This window comes from Sander vitreus, chromosome 17 (genome assembly GCF_031162955.1).
Source record: "Sander vitreus isolate 19-12246 chromosome 17, sanVit1, whole genome shotgun sequence".
Classification (NCBI taxonomy): Eukaryota; Metazoa; Chordata; class Actinopteri; order Perciformes; family Percidae; genus Sander; species Sander vitreus.
Genome location: NC_135871.1, coordinates 23,579,876 through 23,597,102, shown reverse-complemented (window position 1 = coordinate 23,597,102; position 17,227 = coordinate 23,579,876). Strand labels below are relative to the sequence as shown.

General features: G+C 39.0%; 1 protein-coding gene across 2 annotated transcripts in view; it reads right to left on the bottom strand.

The window, feature by feature from the left end:
* The window catches only part of anapc1 (anaphase promoting complex subunit 1), a 57,855-nt gene that overhangs the window by 16,620 nt on the left and 24,008 nt on the right, over positions 1–17,227 (bottom strand). The window contains exons 25-43 of one of the 2 annotated variants that reach the window (XM_078272940.1): positions 14,751–14,829; positions 14,301–14,337; positions 13,743–13,816; positions 13,246–13,424; positions 12,391–12,477; positions 12,083–12,222; positions 11,565–11,683; positions 11,173–11,303; positions 10,877–11,017; positions 8,066–8,218; positions 6,810–6,891; positions 6,465–6,556; positions 4,692–4,826; positions 4,308–4,390; positions 3,296–3,374; positions 3,097–3,171; positions 2,311–2,363; positions 1,971–2,118; positions 1,608–1,804 (exon numbers count right to left, since the gene is read on the bottom strand). In XM_078272940.1, the coding sequence (XP_078129066.1) occupies positions 1,608–1,804; positions 1,971–2,118; positions 2,311–2,363; positions 3,097–3,171; positions 3,296–3,374; positions 4,308–4,390; positions 4,692–4,826; positions 6,465–6,556; positions 6,810–6,891; positions 8,066–8,218; positions 10,877–11,017; positions 11,173–11,303; positions 11,565–11,683; positions 12,083–12,222; positions 12,391–12,477; positions 13,246–13,424; positions 13,743–13,816; positions 14,301–14,337; positions 14,751–14,829 (2,084 nt within the window). The remainder of the gene's footprint in view (positions 1–1,607; positions 1,805–1,970; positions 2,119–2,310; positions 2,364–3,096; positions 3,172–3,295; positions 3,375–4,307; positions 4,391–4,691; positions 4,827–6,464; positions 6,557–6,809; positions 6,892–8,065; positions 8,219–10,876; positions 11,018–11,172; positions 11,304–11,564; positions 11,684–12,082; positions 12,223–12,390; positions 12,478–13,245; positions 13,425–13,742; positions 13,817–14,300; positions 14,338–14,750; positions 14,830–17,227) is intronic. The other variant, XM_078272941.1, reaches the window with a different exon arrangement.

The window sequence follows — 17,227 nt, the reverse complement described above, 5'->3', positions numbered from 1 at the left end:
GTTAAAATCCAAAATGAAAATATATGTTTTAGATATTACTGATACTAGGTTCACAGTTGCCTTTTTGGTATTTTCCTTATTATCAACAAATCCCATGAAAAACGGCAAAACCAACAGCGAATGGATCCTACAAACGATCAGAGTGTTTAGCAGAATGAAAAGCTTAAAAGCTAGCTGACAGTAACAGTTTTATTTGCCCTGAAATGACATTTCAAAGGTGTAGAAATAATTGCACTGATTAATAGATCATTATGTTGTGTATTCAAACATGTTTTCAGCCAAGTTTTTTTTTTTCTTTTTTCCGTGGAGAATCTGTGAAATAAATGTTGAGTCAGTTTCTTGTGGGGCTGGGACGATATGCTTTTGCCCTGATTTGTTTCTTTCACGATGCATGGGTGGCGATTCAATTTGTATTGCGATATTCATTTACTGCAATTCTAAGATTATTGCGATTCGCTATTGAGTATTGCGATTTTCTTTTCCTTCTTTAACAAAAACAAAAGTTGAATAATACACTTCTAGAGACAATATATCATAAGACATTTCTAAAAACTATTGTTTTCTAAGAAGAATGCACATGACATCGGTCTGGCATTTATTTCATTTGTATAAAAGTACATATATGCATTTTCTGAATGTTCTGGTTTCAGTCTGTTTTGCTGGAAACGATATGATAAAGTCGCCGTCAGCGGTACCGTATAAACAGAACTTATTTAGGTAGATCATTGGTAAAATAAATAAATAAAAATAATAAATATTGATTCTAGGGAAAATAAATCGATTTAAAAAATTGTCGCAAAAAAAAAAAATTCACAATGTATACGATTTTCGATTTTTTCCCCCCTGCACTTTCTTTCTTGTTTATGTAGTTGCACATTTTTGACCCCAAATATAGCGTTTAAATTAGGGCTGTCAATCGATTAAAAAATGTAATCTGATTAATTACATACTCTGTTATTAATTAATTGAAATTAATCGCATACATAATTAACGGTGCCTGAACCGATACGATACGGAAAAAAAAGGGTACTAAACAACAGTTGGTGACATTAAAGAACGACTTGTTTATTGCTAAGGCCATATGGTCAAAATTAAATGATTTAATAATAATGTATAACAATAACAATAACTTATTTCACTAGTAAATTGCTGTTGAACGACAAAAACAACAACCAGATAGGAAAAGGACATTTACAATAACTTCAAATGTTTCGCGACGGCAGCTGCAGATCGTTACATCCCGGTGTTGAATCCTCTACAGTAAAACACAGTCAAACTTTACACCGTTTAGCGTTAGCTGTCAGCATTTTAACCGTGTTTAATCCAGCTACTAGCTAGCGGTAGGCTAACGTTAGCTGCTGTTGAGTATAGTGTTAACTAGCGTCACATGCAGCGGGGTTTGTGTTTCCTGTGTTTTTTTTAACGCGTTATTTTTTCTCAGATTAATTAATCGAAATTAACGCGTTATTTTGACAGCCCTAGTTTAAATGGCTGCTGTGGAAAAAGGTCTATACAGTACTACCTGTACGTGTGTACGTGTGTGTGTGTGTGTGTGTGTGTGTGTGTGTGTACGTGCGTGTGCGTGCGTGCGTGTGTTTGCATCTCACCTGCCCCCTCCTAGGAAGAGCAAGCCCAGTGCCATGTGATGAGCCATGTGGAAGCCGTAGTTCATCTCGCCGCCAGTTCTCTTGTGGAAGAAACGACAGAGCTGCAAGACCTTCAGGTTCCCGGTGCCGGACATCACCATGGACATCGCCAGCAAAATCATTGACAGGCCGGTCTGCAGGTTGTAATAACCTGTCTGCTAATTTAACCAGGATACAGGTTGACAGACACAGATAGAGAGAGCAAAGGAGAAATATAAGAAATAATTATCTAATTATAATAAGTATAAGTGCAATATAAGAGGCAACACAGCACTTTCCATGACTGTATCAACTTTAAATATACAAACTTATACAAACACTTACAACCGCAGCTGTACCAGCAAAGGACATGATCTTCATGAAGCTCCTGGCAAACTCGTAGAGGCAGTCAAAGGCATCAGAGTTGGCAGAGCCAGCAAAGCGTAAGCCCAATGCCATACATGCCCCGGCAGTAATGTAGTCTTGAGCTTGGCTGAGAGAAACAAATAACATGATCAGATCAGTCCTGGTTGTAGGAAACTCAGGAGAACATCACTACCAGAAGTTTGTCACATAAAGGAATCATGGATTACGCTAAATTCCCCTGAAAAAGTACAATATTCTAAGTTTAACCCAGAATTTATATGATAAAAGTTAGATGCCAGTTTTTGGCTTAAATACTCACGCCATTGTCTCCATGTTAATGTCTTCTGAAGGGTCAAAAGTCCCCCTCATGATCTGAAAACAAATCAAATGTAGGTACTTTCTATGGACAGTGTTATGTAACTGGCTGTTTGAACATTTCTAACATTTAAATGGGCATACAATTCTTCCAACTGAATCAAAAGTAAAAAATAATGAATTGCTGTTGAAAATAACTGTCAGTTACTGGACAGATATTAAAAGTACAAGACACTGTATATTAAAAGACAACAACTCCCAGGGAGTGTTGCAGGAAAAAACATCCAATCACCTAGAATGAAATTATTTTGTGCCGGTAATGACTTCTAGATTATGGATTATGCATTGAATTACCTTACAATATCACGTACTGTAATTCTCTAAGAGACTCCCATGTTCACGAAGGGGCAAAATATGTCAAGCCACATGTAGTAGTAAGGTGGTTCCACACTGCACTTTGTTTAGATAACCTGTCAAACATCCTTTTCTGCTCATGAAATGGTTAATGCTCTTTTCTTGTTTATCTAGGGTGGCTGTTTGTGTTCATGCAAACTATTCAGTTCTTCTTTTGTGCATCAGAAAAGAACTACTAGACAGGGAGTGTGTATAACAGCAAATGGAAAAGCTTTGATGAACTGGACATATCTGAAACAGTTCAACCTGGCCCCCTTCACAGAAACCCTCATAACTGGGATATTCTTTATATGTCACGGTGACTTATTTCCAGGTCTGCAGCATCGCAGCTCCAAATATGTCAGCTCAATAATGCTCTTTGTGTGCAATTTCTCACCTGGGGTATGTTACTCTTGACCCACTCAGTATTAGGGAGGATTTCATCCCACATGATGATACACCGAGCAAGAGTCTGAGAGGGTTGAGAGGCGAGAAGGAGGTATATCAGATTATGGAAAGATGGGAAACACACACGCACACACAGACAGACACACAGACACAGACACACACACACACACACACACACACACACTTACCCTCAGCAGCAGAAACTCTGGCTTGATGAAATCCAGCAGGAACCATGTGTCTGGAGGTTTTAGCCAATCAGCGATTGACCTAGTGGACAGAACCAGGAAGAGATGAGGAGGTGTTAATACACTCCTTTAACACCCTCTCAACCAATAGAAAGACGACATCAGATGAGCCTTGACGAAGACAGGAACTTCTTGACCTATAGCAGAAAGCTAGAAGATGGAGAAGCCTGTTCTTCTGTGGCGTAATGTGACAACTGTACTCATTGAGGGATAACATTTTTCATCAGGCAGGTTAGGATGTTCTGATGTTCACATGGTCAAGAAATGTAAAAAGTAAAAAGCACCACACTTTGGTTATATTTATAAAACTCAGCGTCAGGGTTAACGCAGCAGTGGTGACTGATTCTGTACCTGTCCAGTTTGCTATTCACAAAAGTACAATACTCCGAGGTACCAAATGTCATTTTATGGCATAACCATCCTCTTAATATTAAACTGTACATAATTAGCATTTATGTATTTTTTAACATCTTTTTTATTGTTTTGTTTCTTAAAACAAAATGGGAAGTGGTTGAGTGATACATCAAAACCTTTTTGATTTGCTATAGTACACAGTCATATCAATAATACAAATTGTGTCCATATCTAATAGAATTCAAACCTTGAGTAGAAGAGTCGTAAAAACATAAATCAGTAAATGCAGACACATGACACACATGCCAATTGTGAGTGAAAAGAGATACAAATTAATAAATAAACTAAATAAGTAAGAAGAAAATGATTGGACAACTTAATACTTCTACTCGAGTTGGTGCTATTATTTGGTAAAAGCAGTTGTTGAAGCAAAGGAACAATTAAAATAATGTTGTGCAAGTGATTCATAAAAGTACATCACTGGACAAAAAGGAGGTAGCACCAGGTGGTCCAACTTGTCAGCACGTGGAAAGTACAAGTCATTGATATTTTACATTTATAAAAAGAATTTAGTTTAGTTCAGTTGTTTGTCTTTTCTCACCTGTTGTTGGTCTTGAGATAGATCATGGCGAGGGCCAGTGTGGCGCCTGGACATGTCACGTCTACATTTATGGTGTCACCCTCCTGGAACGACAAGAGCAAAATATTTATACAACACAATATATCTGTGAAAAACCATGACAGTATGTCTTGTTTCAATATAATGAAGCTATTACACATTATAGTAAAGTTATTATACTGTGAATTGCTATGACGACTGTTATGAATCACTCCCTTGACTTCAAGAAAGGTGAAACAGATTGGCAACTTCACGAAGATAATATATCAAAATGTTTTACATTATTACAGTGTTATTACAGTAGGGTGAAATAATAAATAACACATTTCTTTTCTAATATTAATACAAAATGATTTGTCCTTCTACCTTGATTTGGTAGCTGGGGGACTTGTGTCTCTCCCTGTTTGCCCCAGCCTGAGCCCTGCGGTGGCCCCCAACCATGTACTGATACAACTGCTCAGGGACATTTAGATCCGTCATCCCAATTAGGTTACTGCCATGCTGCAAGGAGAGAGAGGGGAGGGAGGATAGGGACATAAGGATGGGAAGAGTGAACATGATGAGACAAGAGTGGGAAGAGGAAGTGAAGGAAACAGGACAAAGAGAGAGAGGTGGAGGGAGTGATGGAGATGAGGGAATAAATGTGCAAGTGTTTGGAGTGAGGCGAGTCGAGAGAGATGGGACAGAGACAGAGAAAGTAAATAATGTAAGTAGACAGAAAAGCAAGAGATAATGAAGGTTAATAGTAAACAGCGGCAGAAAGTTATAGAACATCAGCAGTGAAAGGAGAAAGAGACAAAAGTACATAAAGTATCACTAAGTGTATGATAATTGACTTTTAAGGGCGCTAGCAGTTGATTTTAGTTTCCTATCCTTTAGCCTTTACCTCCCAGAAAAATTCAGCCTTACTTCTGTACTATTAGCAAGAAACAACTACTGGTCATTCTAGTGGAAAGATTTGTTGGATCAATCCTCTTCTTACTGTTAAGGCCTGACAAAATGCAAAAAACAATCCAACTTAAGTAAAGATTAACTGCAAATAAAATGTTTGTCCTAAACCTTCAATAAAAAACATCAGGTTTTGTGAGAAAGCAAGTGCTTCTCTCTAGAGTTCCCATTCGGCATCAAAGATAAGCAAATATACAGGGAGAAATCCAGAGGAAAATAGTACCAAAATATATAATCATTAAAAAAAAAGTAAGTTCAACTTCATGTAACTATCTGTGACCAAGAGTTTCCCTAAAATGCAATTCAATTTTATTTATAGTGTTTAATCTAGTGCTGTCAAACACTTAAAATATTTAATCGCGATTAATCGCATTAATGTCATAGTTAACTCGCAATTAATCACAATTAATCGCACATTTTTATCTATTCTAAATCCTTGATTTCTTTTTGGCCCATTATTTTTTCTCATTTTAATGCTCTTATCAACATGAAGAAGTGGCTCGGCTTGCATTGGGCAAATGTTTTTTTAAGTTTGTTCTTAGTTGTGGTATCCATGTGCTTCTGTCTGAAGCATAGCCTGTTAATATACAGTCTATGGTCTGAAGTCATCCATTGTCGCCTGGCTTTGAGGAGAGGGGGGGCGGAGAATTTGCATCAGCTGTGTGCTTGGCCATCAAGTGGTATTTCAGACTTGACGTGCTGCGATGATAGCTCAGTTCACAACGACAAAACACACAGATCACTTTGGTCTTGTCAATGGAACCATTTGGCAACTTTTTAAAAGTAAACTTTCCATTCAGAATCTTATTGGCATCCATTTCGGCGTCTCGCGCTCACCATCCACTCAAAACGTGACGTTAGCCTACTACTCTTTGGCCGGCTCGCAAGCCCAAACAAGTGTGTGCTGCGTGCCTGTTGTTTTGTTTCTTTTAACGTTAACGCTGTTAATAACGCATTTAACTGACAGCACTAGTTTAATCATAACAGAAGTTATCTCAGAACACTTTACAGATAGAGTAGGTCTAGACCAAACTCCATAATTTACAGAGACCAAACTGAACAATTCAGAGGTGAGGAACCATCAGATATGACAAACCCAGCCCACCTGGAACTTCAAAGAGGTTGAAACAACATTAAAATGTTTTTGCAAATATTTATTCGACTAGAAGAGTGTTTTTACGTGCGACTTACCCCCAGACAGACCATGCCCAGAGCTAGTCCAGCAGCTAGTGAATAGGACTCTCGGTCTGTGCAGTACTCCATCTCTGGGCCAGGAGGTCGACCTGAAAGACACACAGAGAAGGCCAAAAACAGATTTACACCATCTGTCCATTACAGAAAAATTAGATGTATTCAATGTTCTTGTTATTTTCATTCTCCTGTCTTTATATTCAGTTTACTATCATAATATGAGAAACAAAAACATAAAATCCTCATATAGAAGCTGGAAACATGTTTGCTTGAAAAGTGTTTCTCTCACACACACACACACACACACACACACACACACACACACACACACACACACACACACACCTATCTCAGATAGCAAGACTTCAGCATTGTGTCTGTGTCCTGTTCCCTGGTACACCAGCCCAATGCCAATTACAGCAGCAACCTGCAGAACAGACAGAGATAAATTGTTGTTGATTATCATTAAGTTGTTGTATTCATTCTTGTAAATATTTGTGACAGATTGCAGAGCTTAATAAACACAGACACACTAATAGCCGCGTAATTAGTCATATATACACACTCACTCACTCACATACAGTATATGCAATCACTTACAGTAAATGCAATTTCACAGTCCACAATAAATATTTCGGTGTGCACTGATACACCAATCCATTCTTATGTAGGGTTGGGTACCGAAACCTGGTTCCACTATGGAACCGGTTCCTACGCAACCGGTAGTACTCGGACCGGATCAGAACACAAATTTCGGTTCCTCATTTCGGTTCCACTTAATGTGTCGACTGAAATATTTTCCCTCTGTTGCTCCGAAACGGACGTAAAAATATCACGCTTACTCTATAGTCTATCGTTAGCTAGCTACCGTAAATGTAGGCTACTTTTAAATGCCGTATTTTCCCTCTGGGCTGACCAAAACGGACGTAAAAGCATATTATCCCGAGCCGAGGATACCGAGCGCCGTCGATAGATTTGTGCCTTTCCGTTGATGTCTAGCACCACAAATCACAGAGCAGAGCTTTCCACCGAGCCCGGCCATGGACGAACAGGCGTGGCCCAATAACAACTATATTTTACTCGGCGGTGGGAAAGGACCGCTGCCTGATGGCGACGCTGGAGAGGTGGATCTTGCACTTTCTGCAGCACGAATGGGCCCGTTTTGAAGTAGAGAGAGCACAATGGGAGGTGGAGCGGGCTGAATTACAGGTGAAAAGCACTACATTTTATGTATACACGGTTATATATTAGTGGCACTACCTGGGCATTGCACTGCTCCTTTCTAGTAACTTGCATTGAGTTTCTGTTTTTGATTGTTCTGGTTACTAGGCTAGCTTGTTAGGAAAGGTAGTAGCTACACTTCTTCTTAAGTGCTTGGATATCTTGAGAGCTGTCAGTGCAGACAGCTTACAACCCATAAGCGACTGTGGAATCAGTATGTCTTGTTTATGAATCCTTTCTTTGATATCATTTTTCAGTTTTTCAAGAATTGGTTTAGGAATCATTTTAAAAGTACGGTTTCGGCATCGGAATTGTAAAAATCCAAACGGTACCCAACCCTATTCTTATGTAGACATTAAACTATGCAAACTCACTCTTACCTGAACATTGTGTGGTACATCCAGCTCAGTGGAGGTGGGTGGGAGAAGGGCAGGGATGTGTATGCTAAGGAGGCGGGTAATTGACATGTCCATAGTGCCCAGTTTGGCTGAAGACACGCCCAGAAGGAGCCCAATACTGGTCATCTCATGGCCCTGATGGAACGACAGGAGCAGAAAGTCGGTCAATTTTAGAGCATAAACGTCAGAGGATTTGGGTTGTTAAAGAGTTGGCTAAATTCTAAGAATATTCTTAAGTCCTTCTGTAAGTAATTTTGGGGCACAATTTGGTAATTTGGAAGAATTCTACAAGCAGCAATACCACAGGCCAAGCAATCACCCATTCCAAACAGGCACATTTTCAACAGGCTCTGTACTAGTAAATTACAATTTTGAGAAAAGATAAAGTGTTTACTTGTAAAGTAAATACTGGAGATTTTGCTCTATAATGAAATTAAAAGATCCATGTAAACCTATTCTGGTACAACCTCTAAATACAATTATGAACTTGAAAATGAGCATAATATGAACACTTTAAAGAAATCAACAAAAGTTTTGTTTTGGGAAGAACTATTCCTGATTGCTATTCAGTGGCCAGTTTGCTGAGAATATTTCTGATTGTTACTGATTAGGGCTGGGTATCAGTACTCGATACCTTTAATAATGCAGTACTACGTAGTATCGAAACTTCTCCAGTCAAACGATACCTGGCTGCATTTGATTCTTTATTGTACGTAGATCTAGAAAAAAAAAGTCTATTATACTATGTATGGTTTTGTTCGCAGCCAATCACAGCAAGTGTTCTTCGATTTAATGCAACATGTAAATTGGCCCACTACCGCAGCAGCAGCAACAACCCATACAGTTTGTGGTGTGGTAAGGTTGAGCACAGTGTATTTGATGTTGGCAGTTTAGCGTGCCGAGATGCCACCAAAACGTTGCCGTAAAATAAAAAGAAATGCATAAAATGCAGGAGGATTATTTCAAATGAAGTACTCTATTGGTATCGGTGTCACTTTAACGTTATTAGTAACGTAATTTAAAAAAAAAAAAAGGATAGTCAATTGATAGATCAATCACTCCATTCAACAAACTGAGTGGCGTTTTAATTGATTAACCTTACAATTGGTCATTAGTCAATGAGCCAACTAAACAATCAAACATCCAGCCAATAAATGAATGCCTCAATCAGTCGATAGATTTTAAAGATACAAATACAAAAGGTTACCTTTTTTTTCCAGCTGAGACTTTATTCTAAAGAAACACATTTATTTTAAATGAACACACAGATGATTCAAACAAACACAGGGATTATAAAGCCACAATTAACAAAAAAAAAAAATTTACACTGGCTAAGTTTGTCTTTGCAAAGAGCAGCAACATCCAGGCAAACACACTGAGAAGCTGGAGGATGCTACAGGGACACACACACACCTCTCTAAAACCACAACCATATACAGTTCTAATGAATTGATCCAAAGTATGTCAGTTTCTATTTAGCTGTAATCCAAAAATTATGCTAACAGAAAACCACCAGCTACAAACGAGACGTCACTGTAAGCCACGTTCATGGCTTTCATTTAGACTGAGGGCTGTCACTCACACTCACACTCACACACACACACACACACACACACCTGTCTGTCACATTTTACTGTGAGTGTGCAGCTCTGCAGTGTTTCACGCTATTTTATGTGGACTATAAATCAGTGTGTGTTACCCTGAGTTATCTTTCAACGTTTGCAACTTCTGCTAAAGGGCATTTGGACCAACAAAATAACCGTTATGGTCAACTATACAAAACAATCTGAGCCTTATTAGACAACGAGGAAAAAACATTTGAGAATGGAACACGGAGAATTTAGGAACCTTTTCTTTTTTTTTCTTTTTTTGATTGGGGCATTAATATTTGAATCAAACCATTTTAGGAAGTGGACTTTCTCCAAATTTCAAGTATTTAAAATGTATAAAAACATCGTTAAATTTATTTTATAGAGACATGACTAATAAGTAAAGCTCTTTGATCTTCATGAACTGCAGCTTCAATTTTCATCCTGAATCAGTATGGTAACTGAAAATGAATCAATCTTGAACCCATGGATGATACTCTCTGTGTGGATTTGGTGCAATGGTTCCCATACATCTTTAACCATGTAACACTTAAGTTTTAATTAAGCAAAAATAAGATTTGGCTTGCAGCATCCTGTTGTTTTTCTCACTTAAAAGTGGGAAGGACTCGTCTTGTTTGAAAGTTCTCATAAGGTCAGAGTTTCGCTTTGACTGTCGCCTGGCTCTAATGCGAGTTTACATCTCTCAGTTACAGTCATCTAGAGAAACGTGTGTGTGTGTGTGTGTGTCTGTTAATTACAGTAGATAGATAGCTTTGTATAAACTGTATTTAAGTTCATATTTGTTTGCCTTTCTTGCTAATCTTTGTGTGTGTGTGTGTGTGTGTGTGTGTGTGTGTGTGTGTGTGTGTGTGTGTGAGAATTACAGTAGATGGGTAGCTTTGTATGTATAAACTGTATTTAAGTCCATATTTATTTGCTTTTCTTGCAAATCTTTGTGACTTGGTGTTTACTGTGTGTGTATTTTCTGTACTGCAGAAAGAAACAGTAATTAAGCCTGTAAACTGTTGTCTACTGTAAACTGAGCATTACAGTAGAAAGTACCCATTAAACCCGAAATATGTATATGTAGGGTTTTAAATAAAAAAGTCCATGTTAGTTTTGTCTGTGCTGTGAAACTCAAGGTGTGAGACAAATACTGACATAGTTTCTGCTCATGTACGCCTTTGTGTGCATATGCGTGTACCTTAGTGAGGTAGTCATGTATGTTTAGCGTGGCCAGCTTGGTGAGGTGTCCGTTGAGGCCCAGGGCCATAAGGAAGCCTGCATACTCATTCGCCAGCTCGGGGCTCTTTGGCTTGTTGTAGGCTATCCAGGCTGAGTCCACCTTACAAAACAAAAACAAAGTCACATTTATTTGTACAAGAATAAGCAAGGTTTGTCTACTGAAGAGAGAGAATGTTTACAATGCAAATGTGAACAACTGGGACCAGAGTTTCTATAAGTTGGTGTCAGTATTTCCGCAAATGCCTGTGAAGTAACCTGTGAAGCAGGCGCTATTTTTAGTCCAGCAGCTACTCCATTATGGAAGCTGGGCCAGCTGGTCATGTTAGGAGGAACATCAATGTTCCCGCTGTTCAGATCTACCATCGTGTTCCTAGGAGGGGCGCGGCCTGGGATAGAAAAACACAAGTACACAATAAAATCTAATAAATACACAAATACAAAAATCCTGACTTTAACCAGATTAAAACCTCATTTTACTTCATGACCAGCAAAATACACTCTGCTATATTTCTTTTAAGTTATCAATTCCCTGACACAACCTGAGGTGCACAGAGGATTCATTCGCAGTCTCCCTGTCCGAAACAAATTTCACTATATTACATATATTTAATGACGTTAATGTGTGTAGTTCAACATTATCACATTACCTGTCAGGTTGAGTTTTGGGACAGGTAAAGGTTCGGTTGGTACAGGGTGATAGGAGAAGAGGGTGAAGAGTCCTCGACCAACTGGAAGAGCCATGGTCCTCTGACACAACTGCAGAAGTCTGGGGGAGATACAAAGATGTGGACAAAAAGAGAGCAGGGAATTAAAACTAAGGAAACATTACAGACTGAGTCAGAAAAGATATATATAATTGACAGGAGGTGTAGGCCACTGTTGATTACAGCAGTCATCCCAATGATTTCTCTGTGTAAAATGGCAAGACAGAGACAAGGACAGAGCTTGAGACAAACCAAAGATGTACACAGCGAAAAAAGAAAAGTCAGTGAAAGACAGACTGATCTGAAACCGTACAGATTGACAAAAAATATCAAGGAATGACAAAAGCGTTGCTTTCATGAGCATCTATGTTCAACAGGCAAAAAAGGAGACACACACACACACACACACACACACACACACACACACACACACACACACACACACACACAGTTATACTCACTTGTTTTCTTTCTCCTCGATGTACTCGTGATCAGAGACCTCTGGTAACTGGACAACACTGACCCGAGCCGGCCGGGAGCTCTGCAGGAGCCTCCTGACCTCCTGGACCCTCAGATCCTGACTCCAGATCAGTCCTGTGACCTGGAGAGGAGAACATATCAAATGTTCACTCACATTGTATTTGCAAAAACAGAACACCTCGGTATAAACAACAAGCCTTCTTTAGATATCTAATAAAGGTTAGATAAGATTATCTTTAGAGTGAAGACAGAACAAAATGTAAGAGATAATGTTTACTGTGTGTGTCACCTCTTGAATAATGTCCAACATCCCATCTTCCTCCTCATCTGCTTCTGTGGTCGCAGGAGACTCCAACGAGAGACCTGTACCAACAGACTGGACGCACACAAATGATTCACATCTTACATATTCACACACAGCCACAATGGCAGTTTGGGCCGTCTTCACTGAATAATGTTTTATCTCAACAACCTTACTGGTTTTAAGATTTATTACAAAGGGAAAATGGCTCCCACAAAAATATTACTGGTATGAAGGCAAAGCACACATCAGGAGACTGTCAAAGTTTTATTTTTGAACATGGAATCCTCTGTGTATTGCAGGTACTGACTGTTCCTGTAGCAACGTTTAGAGGCTCTGACACACCAACCCGACAGCCGACCGTTGGCAGAAAAGGCAGTCGGACTGATCATTCCGCTCCCGTCGGTCCAAAAAGTGCCTTGGAACACACCGAAGCGACGCCAACTTGAGCTGCGTAACACGTCTCCATAACAGCAGGTGGCGCTAATCTGTATTGTCGGCCAAAAAATTAAAAAACCGGAAATGACAAACGCGTCACGTGGGTCTGGCTTCTCCCGAATTTCAAAGCCGACCATAATGGTGGCTCATTCGGAATACGATCTCATATTTTACGAAAATAGTTAAACGAAACATGTTTCTGAAAACATTTTAAGCGAGAAATAGGCCATACAGTTGCTGAATCTGTCTGTTTTTTTGATCGACAAAGGTCAGTTTGAAAGATAATGGGGTTGGTGTGTCAGCGCCTTAAAACCACAGCAGCAGCCCTCACAAATATTGCAGGGATTGGTGGAATTTGCATTCACTGTTCTCACAAATTTGGGTGTTAACTTATTTAACACTCACAGCTTTGCCTTTGGCCAGGGTCATCGTGTGGGCTTGTTTAGTCAGATCCTGTCGCCCAATCAGCAGACAGACCTCCTCTGACCAATCAGAACACGGCTGCTCCCGGCAACGGTAGATGGCCTCTCTGATGGGCAGAGCCACACCAAAGGGGACTGACTCCAGGTCCTTAAGGGTGAAACCTAAACCAGCGAAAGGATGAGGGTAGATGTATTATCTGTTTAAATAAGAAGTGGCGTGGCGTCCTAAACTAAACTTAAAAACAAATGTGTCACAACAGGTAGAAAATCTACTCCTCCAAATGCAAATATTAACCTCCTTTTGGTCACATGTTGTTTAATAGTGCATATCAGTACATGTGAACCCACATTATCAAATCACTATAATACATTTTTAAATACTTATAGCGTGAACCAGTGCAGTGTTGAAATAGAGGTTATGGCTGCAGCACACTTTCCTCTGTATAGATAAAAGCTGAAAAAAAGACCTGCTTGTCTTACCTTCTGATGTGAGCCAGACCACCAGCTGCTCAGCCAGACTCTCACTGGAAAACTTAACATTGATACTGCTCTGTCTAGAATAAATGCACATGAATTTTAGTTACAACAATGGATTGCTGACTATCAAAATCAAATGAAAAGCAAAACATGTAATAAACATGGAATATGATACGAAGAAACAGCAGTTATCAAAATTGTCCACATTTTCACACTGTTCCACTGATCTACAGGTGGCAGTAATGCACCAAGAAACTCAGTAATGCACCACAAAAGGCATGAAGGAGAAGACTGCTAGCTAACAAGTGTGTAAACAATACAGGTTTCAAAATGTAAAAAAGGGCTTAACAAATGTTTGAAGAGGAAATGAATACATTCAACGTGTTTGTTAGACCTCAAGGCTACACGCAATGTGTTTTGGTTTGCAAGAAAACATGCTTTTTTGCAAGAAACATCCACAGGACACCATTACAATTTTAGTTATTTAATGTATGTATGTATGCTTTTTTTAAATTATAATGGTGTATTTTGTAGAATATACATTGTTGTGAGCTGAATTACCTTCTGTAGTGCGGTTCACTGGCATAGGACTTCTGGCCTAAGAAAGTGGAGGATGAGAGAGAGGAAGATAGCAGGAGAAAAAAGTCAATGGGGTTATTAATTTGCTCTCCTATTTGTAAGATGTCAAATAATGATCATCATATTTTCCTGAAGCAAATTGTGCAACCCTCAACTGTATTAAATACTTTTCAAACCTTTACTGATTGGTTGCTAAAATGTGTCACTAAGAAGAATGAGCACTTAAATCAATAAATGAATGTGACATTTTGTTCCTGGTGAGTGGAGGACTGCATTATGTGGCAGACATAATAAATGTTCACATGCACACATACACAATCACAGTCAAAGGTTTCAGTCGGAAACACAACATCCCAGGATGCAATCAAAGACAAGTAAAATGATCTTTAAGGGTAGACACACACACACACACACACACACACACACACACACCTGGAGAGAGCTTGGCCAGGTACTTTGATACATCTGATGAAGTTGCATTTTCATCTCCAATAATGTAGAGAGCATAACTCTGAGAGAAGAGAAGAACAGAAACAAAGAGAAAGAAGAGAGACAAAGGTAAATACTAGAAAGCAAAACAAGAACTGGCATAATTTGTACAAAAACCTTGACTTCAAAATATAAGAGTTGCATCAACACGATTTTTGAAACTACATTACAATGTTCGGTGGTTAATGTTTACATTTTTTAAAAGTAATACAATGAATTTGAGACTTAAATATCACTACAGTTGAGGCCTCTGTGTGAACTTAGATGACCTGATGACTGAAGAGGACTGAAGATCCTGAGAGGAAAAACATATTTAACTCAAGAGGCATTTAGAAATATATGGAGGTGAACCAGAGGGCTAGCTCATTAAAAATGTTCACTATAATAGCATTACACTTCCTACTGCAGATCCCAGCAGACATTACATTTGTCACATCTCAGCATAGTGTTAGGAGGAAACGTACGAGGGTAAAAACAAAAGCTAGAGCTAGTAACCAAAGCCTATAGTACATGTTGACATGTAATACATGTTGACATATTGTACATGCACACAGTAGTGAGTAAACAAGACTTAAGAAAGAACCTGTCTGTCTTTTAATCATTGCTAGTCTGTCTAGTACTCCGTATTCAAGAATTGAAATTTAAATGAACATTTACATAGCTGATGTTATAAGATAGAATGGGCAGAACAGGGGTCAGTTCACAAATATATTTTGGATTGGTCTGTAGTGTTAGGCCAGCCTTCCTTTTTCTCTTAGATTAGTCTAATTAGTTAGACAGTTTCACAAAATCAATAATGACTGACTTATTTTAAAGGTATAAAGTTAGCCACCCTATCCCCAGGGCTAACTCTTAAATAAGAGCCATGTTTCCATGGTAACAACCAGTGACACCTGCTGACCAGCAGTAGCAAATGACAAAAGAGGAAAACATGGCTCAACATTTTTAACAAATTTGTTTAAAAAAAAAAAACAAGTAACCTATTTGAAATATTTAGCATAATAACATCTGAAAAAAACTTAACAGGATATTTATTTAACAAAACTACAATAAAACCCAACAGTGTGCGCTTCACCATTTTTGTTTGTTTTCACTGTAATATGTCATATTAAAAAGTCAGATTTTTCTGTTTGTCCACTCCCCCATTTCAAGTTTCATCAAGGTCATTTCTAGCCTTTTTAAAAGATCTTCAAAATGTGTGTTAGAATTAGCCTGGTTCCAGATCTCTGATTTTAATAGAATGAATGAAGTAAAACTAAATGGCCAGTAAATCTGATTATTAGTCTAGACAACAAATGCAGACCCATGAAAATGTACGTCCGCATGACTGAACAGATTTATCGCTATAGACATTTTAATTTTAAATTTATGACAGGAAATGAGAAGGAACTTTTCATGCCCTCAGTAAGGATAATATGACGCATGTTTTTAAGGACCTGTTCACTTTCTGATCTGTACTGTCTATATGTACATATGAATCTACGGTATCTATGTGTCTACATGTTTCTCTGATCTGTCTCTGTCTGTCTCATAGTCGTCATCACCTCCATCATCCTCTCGAGAAACAACGGCAGCTGGAAAGGAGACTTGTTTTCAAGTGCCCTTCCTTTCTTGATAAGTGAAGGTAGAATCCATCAGCACAACACACAAACACACACACACATGCGCGCGTGCACACGGACGTGCACACATCCAGGTGCAATTGCTCTTAATGTTCAGAAAAAGAAACAGACATGCTACACAAATTAATTATCTGACTGTGCCTGAATCAAAGCTGAACTCTTTACCCTTACTCCCTCTCCCTAACACACACACTTATCAGAAAGCATGGGAGCAGCTGGAAAATCAAGTTTAAAAAAGACAGACATGGGGCGCACTGGTAGCTCACTTGGTTGAGTGTGCGCCCCATGTACCTAGGCTCATTCCTTACCGCAGTGGCCTGGGTTCGATTCCAACCCGCGGCCCTTTGCTGCATGTTGCACCCCCTCTCTCCCCCTTTCCTGTCTACAGCTGTCCTATCAATTAAAGGCAAAAAAGCCCCCCAAAAAAAACACAGACAGAACCTTGTCAAAGAACAAAACACAGTTAGACATCCCTACAGCCCTCTAATACCGTAATTTATGACAAATCTGCTCTTATGAAAGTCAAGTTGCACAATTTGAAAATTTTACTTAACCTCTCAACTACAGCTGCAATTCCTCACTCCCTGTGACGTGTAATAAAAATATGCTTTTTAAATTGATCTTGTCTCAAAAGCTAGGAAAACAAGGCAAGATGGATATATTACTAATTACTAGGAATGCACCGAATCCAGGATTCGGGTTCGGCCGAATATTGGGCTTTTTCCCCTGGAATGTCAGGCCAACCTGTTACACTGTGCGTGCTCTGCATGGATTCACCACATTGACTTGGTTTTGGTC